The 17,344-nt window shown below is 45.5% G+C and overlaps 1 protein-coding gene across 2 annotated transcripts in view; it reads left to right on the forward strand.

The window, feature by feature from the left end:
- Window positions 1–12,330, forward strand: part of SESN3 (sestrin 3) — a 66,001-nt gene extending 53,671 nt beyond the window's left edge. For both annotated transcript variants that reach the window (XM_075266132.1, XM_075266133.1), the window contains 4 exons: window positions 1,124–1,242; window positions 2,841–3,031; window positions 3,959–4,103; window positions 5,747–12,330. In XM_075266132.1, coding sequence (XP_075122233.1) covers window positions 1,124–1,242; window positions 2,841–3,031; window positions 3,959–4,103; window positions 5,747–5,833 — 542 coding nt within the window. In that variant the 3' untranslated portion in view covers window positions 5,834–12,330. The remainder of the gene's footprint in view (window positions 1–1,123; window positions 1,243–2,840; window positions 3,032–3,958; window positions 4,104–5,746) is intronic.
- Window positions 12,331–17,344: the final 5,014 nt, after the last annotated feature.

Genomic DNA, 17,344 nt, shown 5'->3' on the forward strand with positions numbered 1-17,344 from the left:
GTTCTCAGATAGATAGAACTATTCTTCCTTCTAGTTAACCCTTTGCAGAATGGGGGTTTGATTAGTTAATGAAGCGGAGGACATGACGCATCCCTCGTGATTGTATTAACAAGTGACGCTTAGCAGCTAGTGAAGGCCATATGGCGGCCGTGTTCTGCATGGCTCGCAGGAGCTGTCTGAGCATCACCACCAAGGTCAGATGCAGTCAGCCAGGGGGTAATTAACTCCATGGCGGTAGTTACACAATGTGGCCACCTGCCCCTCCAGGAATAAAGGGCGCTCTTTATAGATAAAGGAACCTTATTTGCTTAGTAACACATTGTTAGAGCTCTAGAGAATTGCCTGGCTACTGCAAACACCACATTCACATCAGCACTGACTACCTAGACACCAGTCCATAAACCTGACATTACCCTGACATCTCCAGATGATAGATTCACTGCACCTAGTGGTGAGAAGAGCATTAAAGGGTTTGTCCACCTATGAGCACTGACTTCTATATAAGTATCATCTGCATTAAGTATTGGGTGATTGTGACCATGCATTACATTACTTATCCTGTACTGATCCTGAGTTACATCCTGTGTTATACTCCAGAGCTGCACTCACTATTCTGCTGGTACAGTCACTGTGTACATACATTACATTACTTATCCTGTGTTATACTCCAGAGCTGCACTCACTATTCTGCTGGTACAGTCACTGTGTACATACATTACATTACTTATCCTGTATTATACTCCAGAGCTGCACTCACTATTCTGCTGGTACAGTCACTGTGTACATACATTACATTACTTATCCTGTATTATACTCCAGAGCTGCACTCACTATTCTGCTGGTACAGTCACTGTGTGCATACATTACATTACTTATCCTGTATTATACTCCAGAGCTGCACTCACTATTCTGCTGGTACAGTCACTGTGTACATACATTACATTACTTATCCTGTACTGATCCTGAGTTACATCCTGTATTATACTGCAGAGCTGCACTCACTATTCTGCTGGTACAGTCACTGTGTACATACATTACATTACTTATCCTGTACTGATCCTGAGTTACATCCTGTATTATACTCCAGAGCTGCACTCACATTTTCTGTATCGTTCTCTTGCAGCTTTCGACGACGATGTGGTTTCCATGTCAAATGCCTCCCGTTATATAACAGATCCCGGATTTGGGTATAAAGATTTTGCAAGGCGAGGAGAAGAACACCTGCCCACATTCCGAGCACATGTACGTACGCTTCATCTGTACATACACTAAAAGCGGCTGCACCTGCGCTCCCTTATTCATGATACAGAGCTCCATACCTCCAGCATAGAATTAGATAATAACATTTTGCCACCACTAGGGGCAGCCTACTACATTATCGAGTTCAAGGTATGCATTGGGCTCCTTAGCTTCCCCTAGTGGTGGCAACATATATAAGCTTACATCTCAAATTTGAAGCTTGCTACCACTGAAATGGAGCGTCTGCTGTGACGTAGGGCTGACCTATACCCATTGTAGCTATGATAGGACAAGAATGTGGTCTTGGCGTGGTACTGTGCCACCATGACTGCTGTGTAAGTCTAGGTCTAGGCCAGGCATTGCTCATTGGGGAAAATGGATTTCCAAATCGGCGTTCTTTCTCCTGTAAGACAGCTATCTCTACTGCCACCTAGTGGAATTAGCTATATCCACTAGGTGGCACTAGAGAGAGCTTTCGTACCAAAAGTGAACTAATCTGCATAGGACAAGTCTATAAAACAGTCAGTCTGACGATGAGAATATTTACTAAGCCAGAGTCAACAGTCAGGGCAATAAAGTACAGACAGATCTTTCTCCAAGCAAAGCAAAGTTCACGTATTCATCACGATTAACAAGTTTACACTTCACAGTCCCATCATGTGATGCGGGTACAATGGAGGTGATAGATATTGTGAAGAATAGGGCAATACGTCTGCATCTCCTTTTATGATTGTTGACTTGAGACCCATAAAAATGTCCTTGTCTTTGCCTTTTTGGGCTACACCTTTAAAGGAATGCTATCTCTAACAAAATGTGTCTTATTTAAAGGGGACACTTCATCATCTCCTCTGATTCCGGTGCAATTGGATTTTTTTCTCTAGCCCCCGCCGTTCCTGAGCAATCATTTCTATTAGTTTCAGCAACCAATATGCTAGTTAGAATCTGTCAAGTGGGCGGTGCTTGGTTCTCTGCTTTAGCTCAAGACCGCCCACCTGACAGCGAGGGCCTAATTAGCCTATTGGGTGCTGAGACTAACAGGACTGATTGCTCAGGAACACTGGAGGGTTGAGATGAAATTCCAACTGAGCTGGAATTGGTATGTTGGATTTCGATAGGCCTGATCCTTTGTTCCCACCAGAAAAGTCTTGTCAGGGACTGCACACTTGACTGATCATGCAAGTCTATGGGGTAGTCAGCAGTAGGAACAGGGACCCTTAGACTCTGGTCACGCTATCGGTCCTCCCCAGATAACCCCACCGCCTCCGTCTTTATCTGCTGTCTTCACTTTTCCTTATATGACTTGGTGGAAAAGACCTTTCACCATGTCCTTAATCTCTTACCTACCAGTGTTGATAACGTTCACTTTACTGCCTGCTGTAAAATGAGCCGCTGCTTTGATGCTGCGCAGCCAGTAGTTGATACCTTTTTTAATGGCTAACTACAATGATAACAGATTGCAAGCTTTGGAGGCTGCTTAGGCCTCTTCGTCAGGCAGAGTTTAAGCACAGTCATGTGACTCCTCCACTCTGCTCCATAGATGGATGGATGATAGTTTTAGGTCACGTGGTCTGTGTTCTGATCTGATTGTTTCTGTGACGCAGGACTACTCCTGGGAAGACCACGGTTTCTCACTGGTGAACAGACTTTACTCCGACATCGGCCATCTACTAGACGACAAGTTTCGAATGGTCTATAATCTCACCTACAACACCATGGCCACTCATGAGGACGTAGACACCACCATGTTGAGAAGAGCCTTATTTAACTATGTTCACTGTATGTTTGGAATCAGGTATGTAGTTTATCTGCTTTATATTATATTTCCATATTCGTTCTATCATCATGTGTAAACCATCTTACAGTATAAAGGTGATCTGATCGGTGGGGGGGCCAACACTCTGGACCATCACAAATCAGCTGCTCAAAGCAACAGTGACGATCTGGCGAGATCGTACGGCGCTTTGCTTTCCACAGTGAGGAGGCCTTGCCTGATTTCCACCTACAACTGTTCTGTGGAGGTCCCAGATGTTGGATCTGCACTGATCAGATATTGATCTAGTGGCGTAACTAGGAATGGCGGGGCCCCGTGGCGAACTTTTGACATGCCCCCCTCCCCCACTCCGACCGACGCCGAAGACTTCGACCAACCCTCTTCTACGCATACCTGCGTACTCTATTATGCCCCATAGTGGCCCCTGCACGCAGTATTATCCCCCATAGTGGCTCCTGCACACAGTATTATCCCCCATAGTGGCCCCTGCACACAGTATTATCCCCCATAGTGGCCCCTGCACACAGTATTATGCCCCATAGTGTCCCCTGCACACAGTATTATGCCCCATAGTGGCCCCTGCATGCAGTATTATCCCCCATAGTGGCCCCTGCACACAGTATTATGTCTTATAGTGGCCCCTGCACACAGTATTATGTCCCATAGTGGCCCCTGCACACAGTATTATGTCCCATAGTGACCCCTGCACACAGTATTATGTCCCATAGTGGCCCCTGCACACAGTATTATCCCCCATAGTGGCCCCTGCACACAGTATTATGTCCCATAGTGGACACCCATAAACAATTATTATACTCTGGGGTCTTACGTGCAGGTAAATGGCATGTGATGATTAATATCGGGTCTTGATCTGCTGTAGACTGTACTTGTGCACTCAAGTAAACAGCTGAGTTGCTAATTTTCTGTGTCTGACCTGATTTTCTCCAGGTACGATGACTACGATTACGGGGAAGTTAATCAGTTACTTGAGAGAAACCTTAAGGTTTACATTAAAACTGTGACCTGTTACCCTGAACGAGCCACCAAACGCATGTATGACGGGTACTGGCGCCAGTTCAAGCACTCTGAAAAGGTGAGTGGTCGCCCCTATCTCTGATGCTACAAAAAAGATAAATGGAAAGGTTATCGTCTGCATCCCTGGTGGTCTAGGGCAGTGAAGAGGTTAATGTCGGTAGTTCTGGTGGCCGAGGTTAATTCTATTATCTCTGAGGGGATATCGGTCTCACATGACCTACCAGGCTTTCCCTGGACAGAGAAGATATAAATTCCATTTGGTTACTCGATTTGGACGACCTAGCTAAGATGGCGGCAGAGAAGGAAGATCACATGACCTTGAGGATCGGACGAGAACAGGAGACAGACCATTATGAGGGAATATGGGTCTGAGGTAACTGATGACTAGGAAGTATAAAAAGCCTAGCCAAGAACAAAAGGTGTTTGGTTTGTGGGGAGAGATTAGACAGATAGGAATCATCTGAGACAGAATGAGAGAGATAGGGAGAACAAATTCACGGTGTAAAGTAAAAGTACCGGGTCCAAAATCCAAGATCAGACTATTTAGTCATGCCGCGTTGCAGTGTTTTTTGCATATCTGGCGTAATATGGTGTATCTTTTTTTCTCTCTGCCAAACGCCCCCAATGAAGTTATATACTCTACACTAACAACCACCGCCACCAGTAAGAGTGTGGGCATACTCCAAACCCCTTCTTTGTATGTTTGTAAGGAGTGGGATCCTATCCGAGCACCCAACATTCCCCTGAAAGGAGCGCCGCTGAAATTCTCACCACAAAAAGAATGTGGGTGGCAGCCGTGTGACAAATAGTAGTAGCATCAGCAGGCCACAGTTGTCCAGCAGTTACACTAGGCCGTGGAATAAAATTTTGGAGGCAGCAGATGAGATTAAGGAGTGTATGAATCACACATCCTCTCAGATGATGACAGTGACACCGTGACTTTAAGCCAGCATTTAGCAAATTCAGCGCATACCTTCATTACCATACATTCTTCACTTTCCAGACACCGACTAGTTTGATACTCCGCAAAAAGGGATCAATTTTGGACTTTTTTAATTAACCACCGGCTACCATGCGTTTACCCGTAGCCATATTGGTTGCTGTCACTTTGACGTGACTGTGCTAAAAAGCCTCATACCGTATATACTCGAGTATAAGCCGAGGCCCCTAATTTTACCACAAAAAAACTGGGAAAATTTATTGACTCGAGTATAAGCCGAGGGGGGGAAATGCAGCAGCTACTGGAAAATTTCAAAAATCAAAATGGTCGGAGTTTTTGGGTGCAGTAGTTGCTGGGGAAGGGGAGGGGGTGTTTTGGTTGTCTGTCTGCCGCTTCCCTGAGCTTGAGGACTGGGTTTTTTCCCCTCACTTGGAATTCGGCCTGGCTGTATATAGGGGATCTGCAGTGCTCCTATTAACCCCTTCCCGACGGAACAGGAGCGCTGCAGATCCCCTATATTCAGTAGACCGGGCACTGTCAGACACAGGGATACCTAACGGCTTATACTCGAGTATATACAGTATATATTAGGACTCCTAGGGGCCCTCTCAGCATCATACACAACTTTTTCGGACAGCTTGGACTTATTGGCTTATCATAAACCAATATGGACGCAAATCAAAATTTTGGTCCTAATTTTGAAAGATTTGCTACCGTTTTTTTCACTGCCAACCTTACACCTCTTCTCTTGTGTTTTTCAGGTCCACGTCAACCTGCTCCTCATGGAGGCCCGTATGCAGGCGGAACTTCTGTACGCCCTACGCGCGATCACCCGTCACCTGACCTGAGGTCTTGCATGTGATCACTGACGTGCAACGCGACTTCACCTTTTCAGTTCCATAACAGCAGCCGCCTGTCATGTAGCATCAAACATATATGCATTTCTAGTGTCCATGCTGGCCAAAATGTGGCAGTAATGTGCAATGAATGACCCGTTGTATTTCTACAATGCTCTATCTAATGTTAGCGAAATGGCACTACTATGATGTTTGAGTTTTTTTGAGGTTTTTTTTTTTATATATACTTTTCAGCAGTAACTAATCCACACTGCTTCGTCGGAAAGTTTTCTTTAGATACAGGATTCAGAATTTTTTGGATTTTTTTTTTCTTTTTCTCCTTTTTACAGACATACATTTGTATATGTATAACCAATCTCGGTTTGCCTTGTTCCAGTTACGTGTAGTGCTTTGTTTTATATGGGGGAGGGGGGGGTGGAAAAAAGGAAAAACCTAGAAAAATTTTAAAAAACAAAACAAAACAGGAAAATAAGCTGTACTGTCTAAATTTTCTATAAGCTTTTTGACCAGTGGTTTTTTTTTTTTTTTGCCAAATTCTTGGTTAAAAAGCTGAATCTGTGCCATACAGTTGTAGATCTGTACGTACCGTATGACGTTATAGTTCCGCAGCTTCCGCGTCCGTGTGATCTCTTAGAATATACCCATTCTGCCAAAAAAAAAAAAACTTTTTTACTGAATGTGGATAGTAGCTGCTGGCTAAAAAAAAAAAAAAAAAAAATGTGAAAAATATCCTTATCCCTTCTGGAATATTTTGCAGCATCCTACTGAAGCGCGAAGCTTGGCGATTATATTTGATTTCCGAATATTGTAGAGAGGACTTTTCAACCCTTATCGTAGCCGAAAGACTCTCTAAGCCATGATGGTCTTTTTGTTTTTTGTTTTTTTGACATAGCAGTATACACATAATACATACATAAGCTAATTAAAGGGGTGCGAGTCAGTGGTGGGCAATGGGTAGGTGACCCGGACCCTCTAACGAGCTCTAGGATTATGGTAATTTAGTAGTGGGAACCAAAGTAGTCACTTTATATAGTAGGTTGGCCTTTGACCCTATGGACATCCTATATTGATGGCGGTAAATTCCGTTATAACTGTAGGGTGATCATCTGAACTGGGACTTTAACACCCTAGGGGTTTGGGGGTGGCTAAAGTTTAAGAAAAGAGTGGCACTCCGTTCAAGCATGGGGTTCCCAACTTCATTCTGTGCCCACACTGGCTGGCCCCAGAAGTGAAGCAGCTCAAGTGACCCATCACTGGCCTCACAGATCACATGTTCATGACATGACGTGGTGTCACTGGTAGGCACCGTAGAAGTCTGAGACTAGTGGTTCACCATCTCTCGATCAGCTAGTGCAGGCACAGAATGGGACTAGGGACCCAATGTTGGGTACAGAGGACTGGGGGTAGGTCAGAATTGCTGCTTTTTTCATTTTTAGCCCACTCCCGGTTTTCCACGTTGCCTGAAACCAATGATGGTTTCTAGATTAACCATTCTATACCTTACTAGGTTTGGACTTGGGAGTGACCCTTGTACAACCAGAGGTCTTTTTCCTGATTCTCAGTCCTGACTTATATATGACAGTTCGTTGCTTAATCCAGGCATGACCAATGGTCTGTTTAACAATCCAAGCATGGCCACCAATGGTCTATTTAGCAATCCAAGCATGACCACCAATGGTCTGTTTATAGATCCAGGCATGGCCACCAATGGTCGATTTAGCGATCCAGGCATGACCACGAATGGTCTGTTTAGCAATCCAGGCATGACCACCAATGTTCTTCTTTTCTGACACAATCAGTGGTCTTTTTGCCTAATCAATACACAACTGGTGCTCTTTCTTGACTCAGATGTGATTTGACTGTACCCAGTCTGAACTATACACGACTGTCACCCTCCTTGCCCAACTTTAACATGACCATCAATAGTCTCTTTGCTATCATAGACATGACCAGGGGTATTTTGCTAGGCTCTTAGTCTTTAGGTAACTCATGGTCTCCTGCCTGTTGTCCCACACCAAGGTATGACTGACCCATACATGGCTGTCACCCTTTTTTCTAACTCAAGCAATGACCATCAGTGGTCTCTTCACTGGTCAAGCTTACATAAGATCTCCTTTCTGATCCATGCTCATCCTGACCAAGACATGATTGACATAGCCGAGACCATCAGTGGTCTCTTTTCTGACTTTGACATGACCAGTGGTCTCTTTTCTGACCCATTCAAGGACTGCTACTCATTCCTGAGCTATCTGTTGCTCAACCTAGTCATAACTGTTAGTGCTTTCTTCTGACCCAATCGTCTGTGTACTGATCCAAGCTCATCTCGACCAAGAATTGATTGACAATTTCTTGTCTAGCCTAGGCATGACCATTAATGGTTTCTCTTCTGATCCATGGGCATCCCAACCAAGACTTGATTGACAATCTCTTGTCTAGCCTAGGCATAACCAATAATGGACTCTCTTTTGCTCCATGGTCATCCCAACCAAGACTTGACAGTCTCTTGTCTCGTCTAGGTATGACCATTAATGGCCTTTTGTTTTCTGCCCCGGTATCCTCTAGTTTGGCCCCCACAACAAAGATATTGCCCACCACTGACCACTCATCCAGATTTTACAGGAGTCGCTTTGCTTTCTTGACGTGTTCTTTCTGTGCAGCCAGCCATTGCCTACCTAAACCTAAATAATGTGCCATATTAGTAGACCCAGGGTGTCGGTGTCAACCTATACCAAAAGAAATATATAAAAAAAGCTACTGTGATATTTACAGAGATATATGTAAAAAAAAAAAGCTATGTATATGATATAAATCTGATATAGGAAATAATAGGGGAAGGCATTTTCCAGCGCACACCAGACTTCCTGCCCCGCAAAGCCAGACGCTGTATTGTAAGGGAATGCAGGAAACAAACTGTTTGCACTCCGGTAACATATAGTCCTGGCACATGTGACCATATCTTGTGAATATAATTCTATAGCTTTTTATGGGGTTGGTAGTTGACATACTTGGTATTACTCTGTAACTGTATAGCTGTATACATGATGTGCACTTATGTCACATATACACAGTGTAGGCCTATATTATGTGTGCCAAGCCAGTGTATCCATGAGGTCCTGTTGCAATTATACCAGTTGGCCAGCGTGGGTCACCATTGAGGCACTTGAAGGGGTTGTACAGGACTTCAAAATGGCTGCTTTCTTCTTCTTAGGAAGTGACCACGTGTCCTTCGGTCACATGGCCATGCCGTAGCTCAGTCTTATTCATTTGGCACTGCCTTGTAACCAACGAAGAAGAAAGCCGCCATGTTTTTGTAGTCCCACACCACCCCTTTAATGAGCCAAGATTGCTGCTTAATTTTGAGCTTAGGCGACATTCTCTTGAATCGGTCCAGCTCGCAGGATAAAGTCCTACACTGTGATGGGATTACTCTAAATAAGTGACCCCCTAAAGTAATCCTTAGGAGAGTTCATTACCCATAATGCAACTCCCTTTCAGATTGGTCTGAATACCAGCAAACCAGAGGTGCACTGTCCTAGCACTGCTTAAAAATTTATCTACTTTAAAGGGGTTGTCTAACTGGGAAAAATGGTGGTAAATGTCTCACGAAAGAAGTGATGCGTCACTGACCCCTAGACCACCAGGGATACCGATGCTTGCTTCTTGATCTCTCACCTTACTGATCCCCTTGCCTATCCTGTTCCTTTTTCTATAGAGACAGGAACAGGAAATACCACTCTTTGCCACCAATTTATTCCCACTGTGAAACCCCTTTAAGTTAGGTTGCTTACTTTTTTTTAAAGGGGTTGTCTAGTTTAGAATAATTGGGTTAATAGATGGGAGGACCCCGGTTAGGACCTCTATCGATTAGCCAAAATACAGAGCAGGTACACAAAGTGTCTGTACATGACATAGACAACCTTATGATTGGCACCATGCAATGCTTCATCTCCCCTGCGGAGGCACTGCAGGGAAATGTAACACTTGTCGCTGTGTTCTCTTTAGATAAGAGCAAAGCAGTGTCCGCACAGCAGGGATGGCTTCTAATAAGTCCATCCTTAGAGTATGAGGGAGGGTGAGAAAAACACCCCGGGGGGGGGGGGCTGAATATAGCAAGGACCTCCCCCGCTCTTGTTATGCCAGCGATGCTCCCCTAGTTGTGCCAAAAAGCAATAAGCTGCTGTGCCACTGCCCATGCAATAGCGTCCGCCATGGTGCCAGCCACACTTATTCTTATAGTGAAAGTATTAAAACACCCTCCCAGTGAATTTTTTTATTTTTTGTAATTTTTTTTGTAATTCTGTAGCTGCCTCATACAATAAAAGGGTGTTGGATAAGGAAAAGCTGACCAAAAAATATAAAGTTTTGCACATACTTACAGCGCCCCCATCGGGCCGGCGTCTGTCGTACTTGATTGCTATATTTGTATGTTTTGGTTTTTTTTCTTTTTGGATGTTTGAGATGTTTACTCCAGATCATTTTACCTTCATTCATCAGTGTACTCACGATGGCTCCAAGCTGTGATATTTCGTATGCAATGTTGTAAGTGAACAAAGGTAAAGTGCAATATTAGAAGGCGACCACCTTGCCCCCTCGTACGACGCTGAAGTGCCCTTCGTAATCTCTTCTTATCATCCACCACCAGGTTGGTGGCGACGTAGAATATTGTTTTTGTGGTTAAATTTTTATATTTCAGAAAAAAAAAAATAGGTTTTACAAAAATTTAACGCCAAAGCCATCGATCATGAGCCTTGCCGAAATGTATCTGAAATGGGAACGATCTGGATTGTGGGTTTGGTATTAAAGGGGTTGGCCAAGATGGTCGTATCAATGGTGAGTTTGGTGAGGGGCCGACACCCAGGTGTGATATCGCCCTTCCAAATATCTGCTGATTGGCGAAGGGGTGTTGTTGGGTTTCGGGCTCTCAAACCTCTCCCGTTGATGACCTATCCTAGGGTTGATGTGGTCTATGATATTCCGACCAAACCCGGAGTTGGGACATGGACTCACCATGTCTACCATCTTGCTTTGTAGTCATGTTTTTGGCCAGAGAGAAGCAGGGACTCTTAATATCGTGAGTGGAGTCCCTGCTCAGGAAATACGGTCAACATCTGGTCCATATCTCCTGAACCAAAGGCGTCCATGTTCCAGGACATCTATATGAAATCTTGGACAACTCCTTTAAGTACTGTGACTATATCAATAGTATTGGGATACCAAGACTGGAGAGATTGGGTTACGGACCACTCCTTTTGATATTGAAGGGTCTCCCTGAAGTATGGTCGTTCTACAACTGACTCTCCTACCCTGGTGGTCCTGAAGAGTTGGTAGCCATGTTTGTTGCCAAAACAAGGGGTTCCGATAGGACCAAACCTCCACCTATCAGGCTAGCCTGTGCTACTAGAGCATTTAATAAGAATTTGTCCAACGTACCCCAACTTTTACGAGCGATGACCTATCACTTGGTTGGTTCTTTGACCCTACTAAATAGGTCCATAGACTTCGCAAACGGCCACACCTGTCCTCGGTAGAGCCTTATTCACTTCAATGAATTGAGCTGCAGTACCACACACAACCTTTGGACAGGGGTGGCGCTGTTTTTTGGGGAAAAAAAAGAGACATTCTTTTAATTTTGGACAATCCCTTTAAGATTTGCGACCGATTCATTCAAAGAGTCTGATTGGTGGAGGAATAGTCCGCTCTGACCCCCCCAGTCAAAAAGGTGCCATTACAAGCGCCACGATAGGATGGAAAAGTTGGACAAGGGAAGTAAAATTTGAAGGGGTCCTCCATGTAGATGTAGTGGAGTTGAGCACTGATCAGTATGGGTGGCCTTCGTTCTGTTCCCAGTCATTGGGCTGGATTGGACCCCATTCGCAACTATGCCTGTGTGTGAACGAGGCCTAAGAGAGTTCATTGGTTCCAGTATGTTTTAGTGTTATGTAAACTCATAATGTGACAGATGGGGGACAGGTACAGGTCGGCTTTGGCCATGATAAATATCGGGCACACAATATTTTATAGACCTGTAGATATTTAAAGGGGTATGAGATGACTAGCCAAAAACGGCGGCGCCCTTGTTCGTAGGCTGCAACTTGTATTACATCTCAACCTTGATTTGGAACAAAGCTGCAATACCGGGCACAGCCCATAGCTAAGGGTGGCACTGTTTCTGATATGAAAAAAAATTCTAATATTCTACCCCTTTAAAGCTTGACTTGGCGAGCGGAGACCTCCTACTGATCACCGAGGCTGTAGTCCTTACCAACTCGTCACTCTACAGCCGGAGGTCTGCCTTACGTTGCAGCATATCGTCGCCGTGTTGTTAAAGAAGCTCCAACGGCTGAAGTTTTATCATTTGCTTTTCAGACTTTATATTGTTACCGTGTCATGTGACTGATTTCTAGCAGTAATACGATTACTGTATTTCAATGTATTCGACATCTTATAGAGACTCTGTATTTTATGTAAATAAAGAGAATTTTGCAGAACTGGATGAGTCTTATGTCTTCATTTTGTTTGGCCGGATGTAAAAACTTTAGCCTTAAAGAGAGAATTTGAGACTAAGCTATTGAGGATCCTTAGGATGGGCCATCGATATCAGATCCGTGGGGTTCCTGGTGTTTGGACCAGTGCCGTTTCTTCTTCCCAGCTCTGTACGTTGCCTAGTGGCTGTACCTGGAATTGCAGTTCAGCCCCCTTTCACTTGAATGGAACTGAGTTGCACACAGGCCATGTGATGTCGCATGGCCTGCGGCGTTCACTGTAGCATTGCTGCCACTTCAGCCAGCTGATCTGTGTGGGTATTGGTGTTGGACCCCCATCAATCAGATACTCATTGACTTAAAAAAAAATAATACACTTTGATAGAAATGTGGTCTGTTTAGATGCTAAGCCCTCAGAGGCTTCTTTTGGGTAGTGTACCTCTTGCTGAGAGATTCTTGACTCTAAGGAAGGTCCTGGACTGTAAAAGCAGTAACACTAACGCTTTCTACAAGAAGAAGGATCAGTGGTTAAAAGAATGAGCTTTAAAGGAACCTGGATGTCTTGTCAGGGGTATAAGTAGGATGGGTGGCACCCCTGAGCAAGTTTTTGACTGCGGCCCCCACATGGCATAATGCCCCCTGTACCGATTCCCATACAGAATAACGCCTCCTTTACCTGACATTGGCCACCATACAATATACTGTTCCTTTTCACTTAGGCCTCCAGGGGGTGCTGCATACATTACATTACAGTGTCAGAATGAGGCATCTGAGGCATAATATGTGGTGCCCCCTGGAGGCCTAAGTGGAGGCAGAAGGACAGAAGCAGGGTTAGTTGAGTAAAAATCATCTGATACCCACTGGAGTAATCCACCTGCTAATGGCAAACCAAAAAATGCAGGGGGCTGGCCGGACCCCAAAGCAGCGGCTACTGGCGGTAGTTACGTCCCTGTTACCCGAGAGATGTACTAGATTAGAGATGGGTAGGGTTGAGCGATTGTGTTCGGAAAAGATCGGATTCCGATCGGTGATCGAGAAAATTTCACGATCGCCATCGGAATTCCGAACACGATCTTTTTATGTGGGATCGAGATCGGTGATTTTTCCCACAATGCTTTGCTTAGCCTTCACACTGAGTATACGCTGTATATTCAGTGAGAAGGCTACGCTGCAGTTCCATAGGAATGAATGGAAGCAGCCGGCACACAGCCTTAACCCCCTGCGCGCTGGCTGCCTTCATTCATTCGAATGGGAGGCTAAACTAACATCTCTAGCCGCTACTTATCTCTAGAGATGGCTGCTCCGGTGCCCTCCTTCTTCTTGCCTCGCTGCCCCGCCTCCCAGGTTAGTGTTTAAAGCGCTAGGTAGGCGGGGCTTGTGGCTTAGTGTGGGCGGGTACAGGGCGGGGAGACGTGACGTCTCCCCTCCCAGTACCCGCCCACACTCCTAACCCGCCCACACTCTCCTAACCTGGCAGGGAGGGGGCAGCGAAGAGAGAAGAGCAGCGTGGAGCAGCAGCGAGGCGAAGAATGAAGGCACGGGGCACAGGACCAGCCATCTCTGGAGGTAAGTGGACACCAGGGGGTAGGATTGCTTTTAAAATCCGATCTCCGATTAATAAAAAAAAATCCCATTGACTTGCATTGGGATCGGAATTGGGATCGAGATCGGGTTCGAATGAAAAATGATCGGAAATCGGATTTTAAAATCGATCCTGAAAAGTCAAGATCGGCTCAACCCTAGAGATGGGTCATTGATCCATAGATTCACTCTGTCCACCATATTGGAGTTGTTACATTGCGCAAATCTTAAAAACGAAATAATTAACTTTAGCAAAACTTTGCAAGATGAAGGGTTTGGGGGAGATTTCCTTATTACTATATTGGGTTGATACCTACAGTCAGGAAGCCACCGAAGTGCCAAGGTTGAGATCGCGGTGTACTAAATATTCATCCAAAGGTCAAATAAAGCAGAACCCCGCACAACCCCGCACAACGCTGCGCTGGAGGTGAACAATACTGCTTCGAATTAAAGTAACACCCCAGGAATTTTCATTTGTGGCTCTATAGTAATATAATTGTGGGAAGTGTAACATCACTCTTATTACATGCACTGCCCATCCACTAGCAACTTCTGGCACCTGGAGGATTCTAGAACAGATAATCTGTGCAGGGTCTGGGTGTCGGACCCCCACTGATCAGATATCGATGACCTAACGTGGATAAGTCATCAGTATGGAAATTCGATTTGGGGCTGGAAAATGCCTTTAAATAATACTTCCTGCTATTTGTGTATGCTGTGTGCAGAATCTTCGGTGTATTTCTATGACATGTAACAGCACAATGTTCTTCCCTGTCTCCTGCTTGTAAGAACTGACAGAGAGGAGCTCGTCATAAGCAAGTGAGAACATTGTGCTGTTACATGTCATAGAAATACACCGGAGATTCTGCACACAGACTAGCATCACATAGGATACACTGAAATGCTGCTGTGAGTTGGGGGACATGTCAATGATCTATTACTGCTGCCCGAGACAAAACTTTGAGAAGAGCAAGTGCAGTGTGAAGGAACTCTGACCCCTCTGTCTCTGCAAAGGCAGAGGCATCCTGATAAGTATAGGCTGAATTAGGGGGACCATATAAAACGGGAAGAAAATGCCTGACTACGAAGGGTACATCAAGTAAAACTGATACACAGGGTTATCTAAAGGGGGATAACAAATCTTACCGATACATGCCCTTTACCAGTTAGGCTTTATTCCTAGAGATGAGCGAGTAGTATTCGATCGAATACCTCCCCGCCATAGGTATTAGTGTAAGCGGCCAAACACCAAGGGGTTAAACGCATCGAATATTCGATGCACTTAACCCCTTGGTGTTCGGCTGCTTTCACGAATACCTATGGCGGGGAGGTATTCGATCGAATACTACTCACTCATCTCTATTTATTACTACTATACACTGCAGTCCGCAGGGCTCCATTTATAACCTGTGTGGAGGGCAGCGGAGGAGGCCAGAACTCTCATGTCTCTCCTGCTGGCGCTCTGACTCCTGGTCACATGACCGACTCTACTCTACTCAACAGGCCTGAAGCTGGAGTAAAGCTGAGTCGGTGACATCAGTGAGAGTTGGAACGTTGCAGTACAAAATTAGCAACCTACAATCATACCTGGCAGTGGCGTAACTAGGAATGGCGGGGCCCCGTGGCGAACTTTTGACATGGGCCCCCCCCCCCATCCCAACTGATGCCGAAGACCTCGACCGACCCCCTCCTCCGCACTCTATTATGTCCCTTACTGGCCCCTGCACACAGTATTAACCCCAATAGTGGCCCCTGCACACAGTATTAACCCCAATAGTGGCCCCTGCACACAGTATTAACCCCAGTAGTGACCCTGCACACAGTATTAACCCCAATAGTGGCCCCTGCACACAGTATTAACCCCAATAGTGGCCCCTGCACACAGTATTAACCCCAATAGTGGCCCCTGCACACAGTATTAACCCCAATAGTGTCTCCTGCACACAGTATTAACCCCAATAGTGGCCCCTGCACACAGTATTAACCCCAATAGTGGCCCCTGCACACAGTATTAACCCCAATAGTGGCCCCTGCACACAGTATTAACCCCAATAGTGGCCCCCGCACACAGTATTAACCCCAATAGTGGCCCCTGCACACAGTATTAACCCCAATAGTGGCCCCTGCACACAGTATTAACCCCAATAGTGGCCCCCGCACACAGTATTAACCCCAATAGTGGCCCCCGCACACAGTATTAACCCCAATAGTGGCCCCTGCACACAGTATTAACCCCAATAGTGTCCCCTGCACACAGTATTAACCCCAATAGTGGCTCCTGCACACAGTATTAACCCCAATAGTGGCCCCTGCACACAGTATTAACCCCAATAGTGGCCCTCTGTGGACACCCATAAACAATTATTATACTCTGGGGTCTTTTCAGACCCCAGAGTATAATAATCGGAGACCCGGGGAATAAAAACATTAAAAAAAAAAAAACACTGTTGCTTCTTACCTGTTCCCCGGCTCCTGTGCTGTGCTGTCCTCCTGTGCTGACCATCGCTCGCGTCCTTCGTTAATGACGTCGGACGTCACATGACCCGGGAAGCATGCCGGGTTCATGTGACGTCAGAGACGTCAGACAACAGTAGGACGGAGGCCTGGCAGGATCGCGGAGAGGTAAGTAACAGTTTTTTATGTTTATTACCTCTCCTGATCCGCCGGTCATTATACTCGGGGGTCCGAGTATAATGATAGCCCCTGTGGGGCCCGCGGTGTCACTTGCCGATCCCGGCCCAGCCAGGATCGGCAAGTGAATAGGGCCCGTAACAGCCTATTTAAAAAAAAACCGCAGCAGTAGCGGCTGTCACCGGGCCCCCTAATGGCCCGGGCCCTGTGGCAGCTGCTACTGCTGCTACCACGGTAGTTACGCCACTGATACCTGGGCACTTTGAGGACTGCAAAACTGTCCTGTACCATGGATGCCTTATTCCTTATTTTATGGAATCAGCCTGGCGTTTTACCACTATGTCTTCAATTCTATAGGGTATGGGGCACTCGTCCACATTAGGGAGAGTGTTCGCCTACATAGGCAGTATGGAGACTTACAAGTCATTCCTGCTCCGCTAGGGATTATGGGTAAAAAATATGCAAATCTAATCTCCTGGATGGAATTAGGAGAACAGAGTGCACTGTGTATACCACCCTATAGAGGGCGGCATCTCTCACTCTGTTAAATCAGTATCCCTACACTATGCTGAGGAGGCCCAATAGGCCGAAACAGCGCTGTCCATAGTTGGGAATCTGTTCCTTTTGGGACAGAAATACTGATTTAGCAATTAAATCCACATTATGATTAAAAGACTTTATAACTGAGTCGTTCATGATGTTAAGGATGCCGCCCTCTATAGGGTGGTGTACAGAGTGCACTCTGTTCTCCTAATTCCATCCAGGAGATTAGATTTGCATATTTTATTCAATTCTATACAAAACATAA

The sequence above is a fragment of the Leptodactylus fuscus genome, chromosome 2 (genome assembly GCF_031893055.1).
Source record: "Leptodactylus fuscus isolate aLepFus1 chromosome 2, aLepFus1.hap2, whole genome shotgun sequence".
Classification (NCBI taxonomy): Eukaryota; Metazoa; Chordata; class Amphibia; order Anura; family Leptodactylidae; genus Leptodactylus; species Leptodactylus fuscus.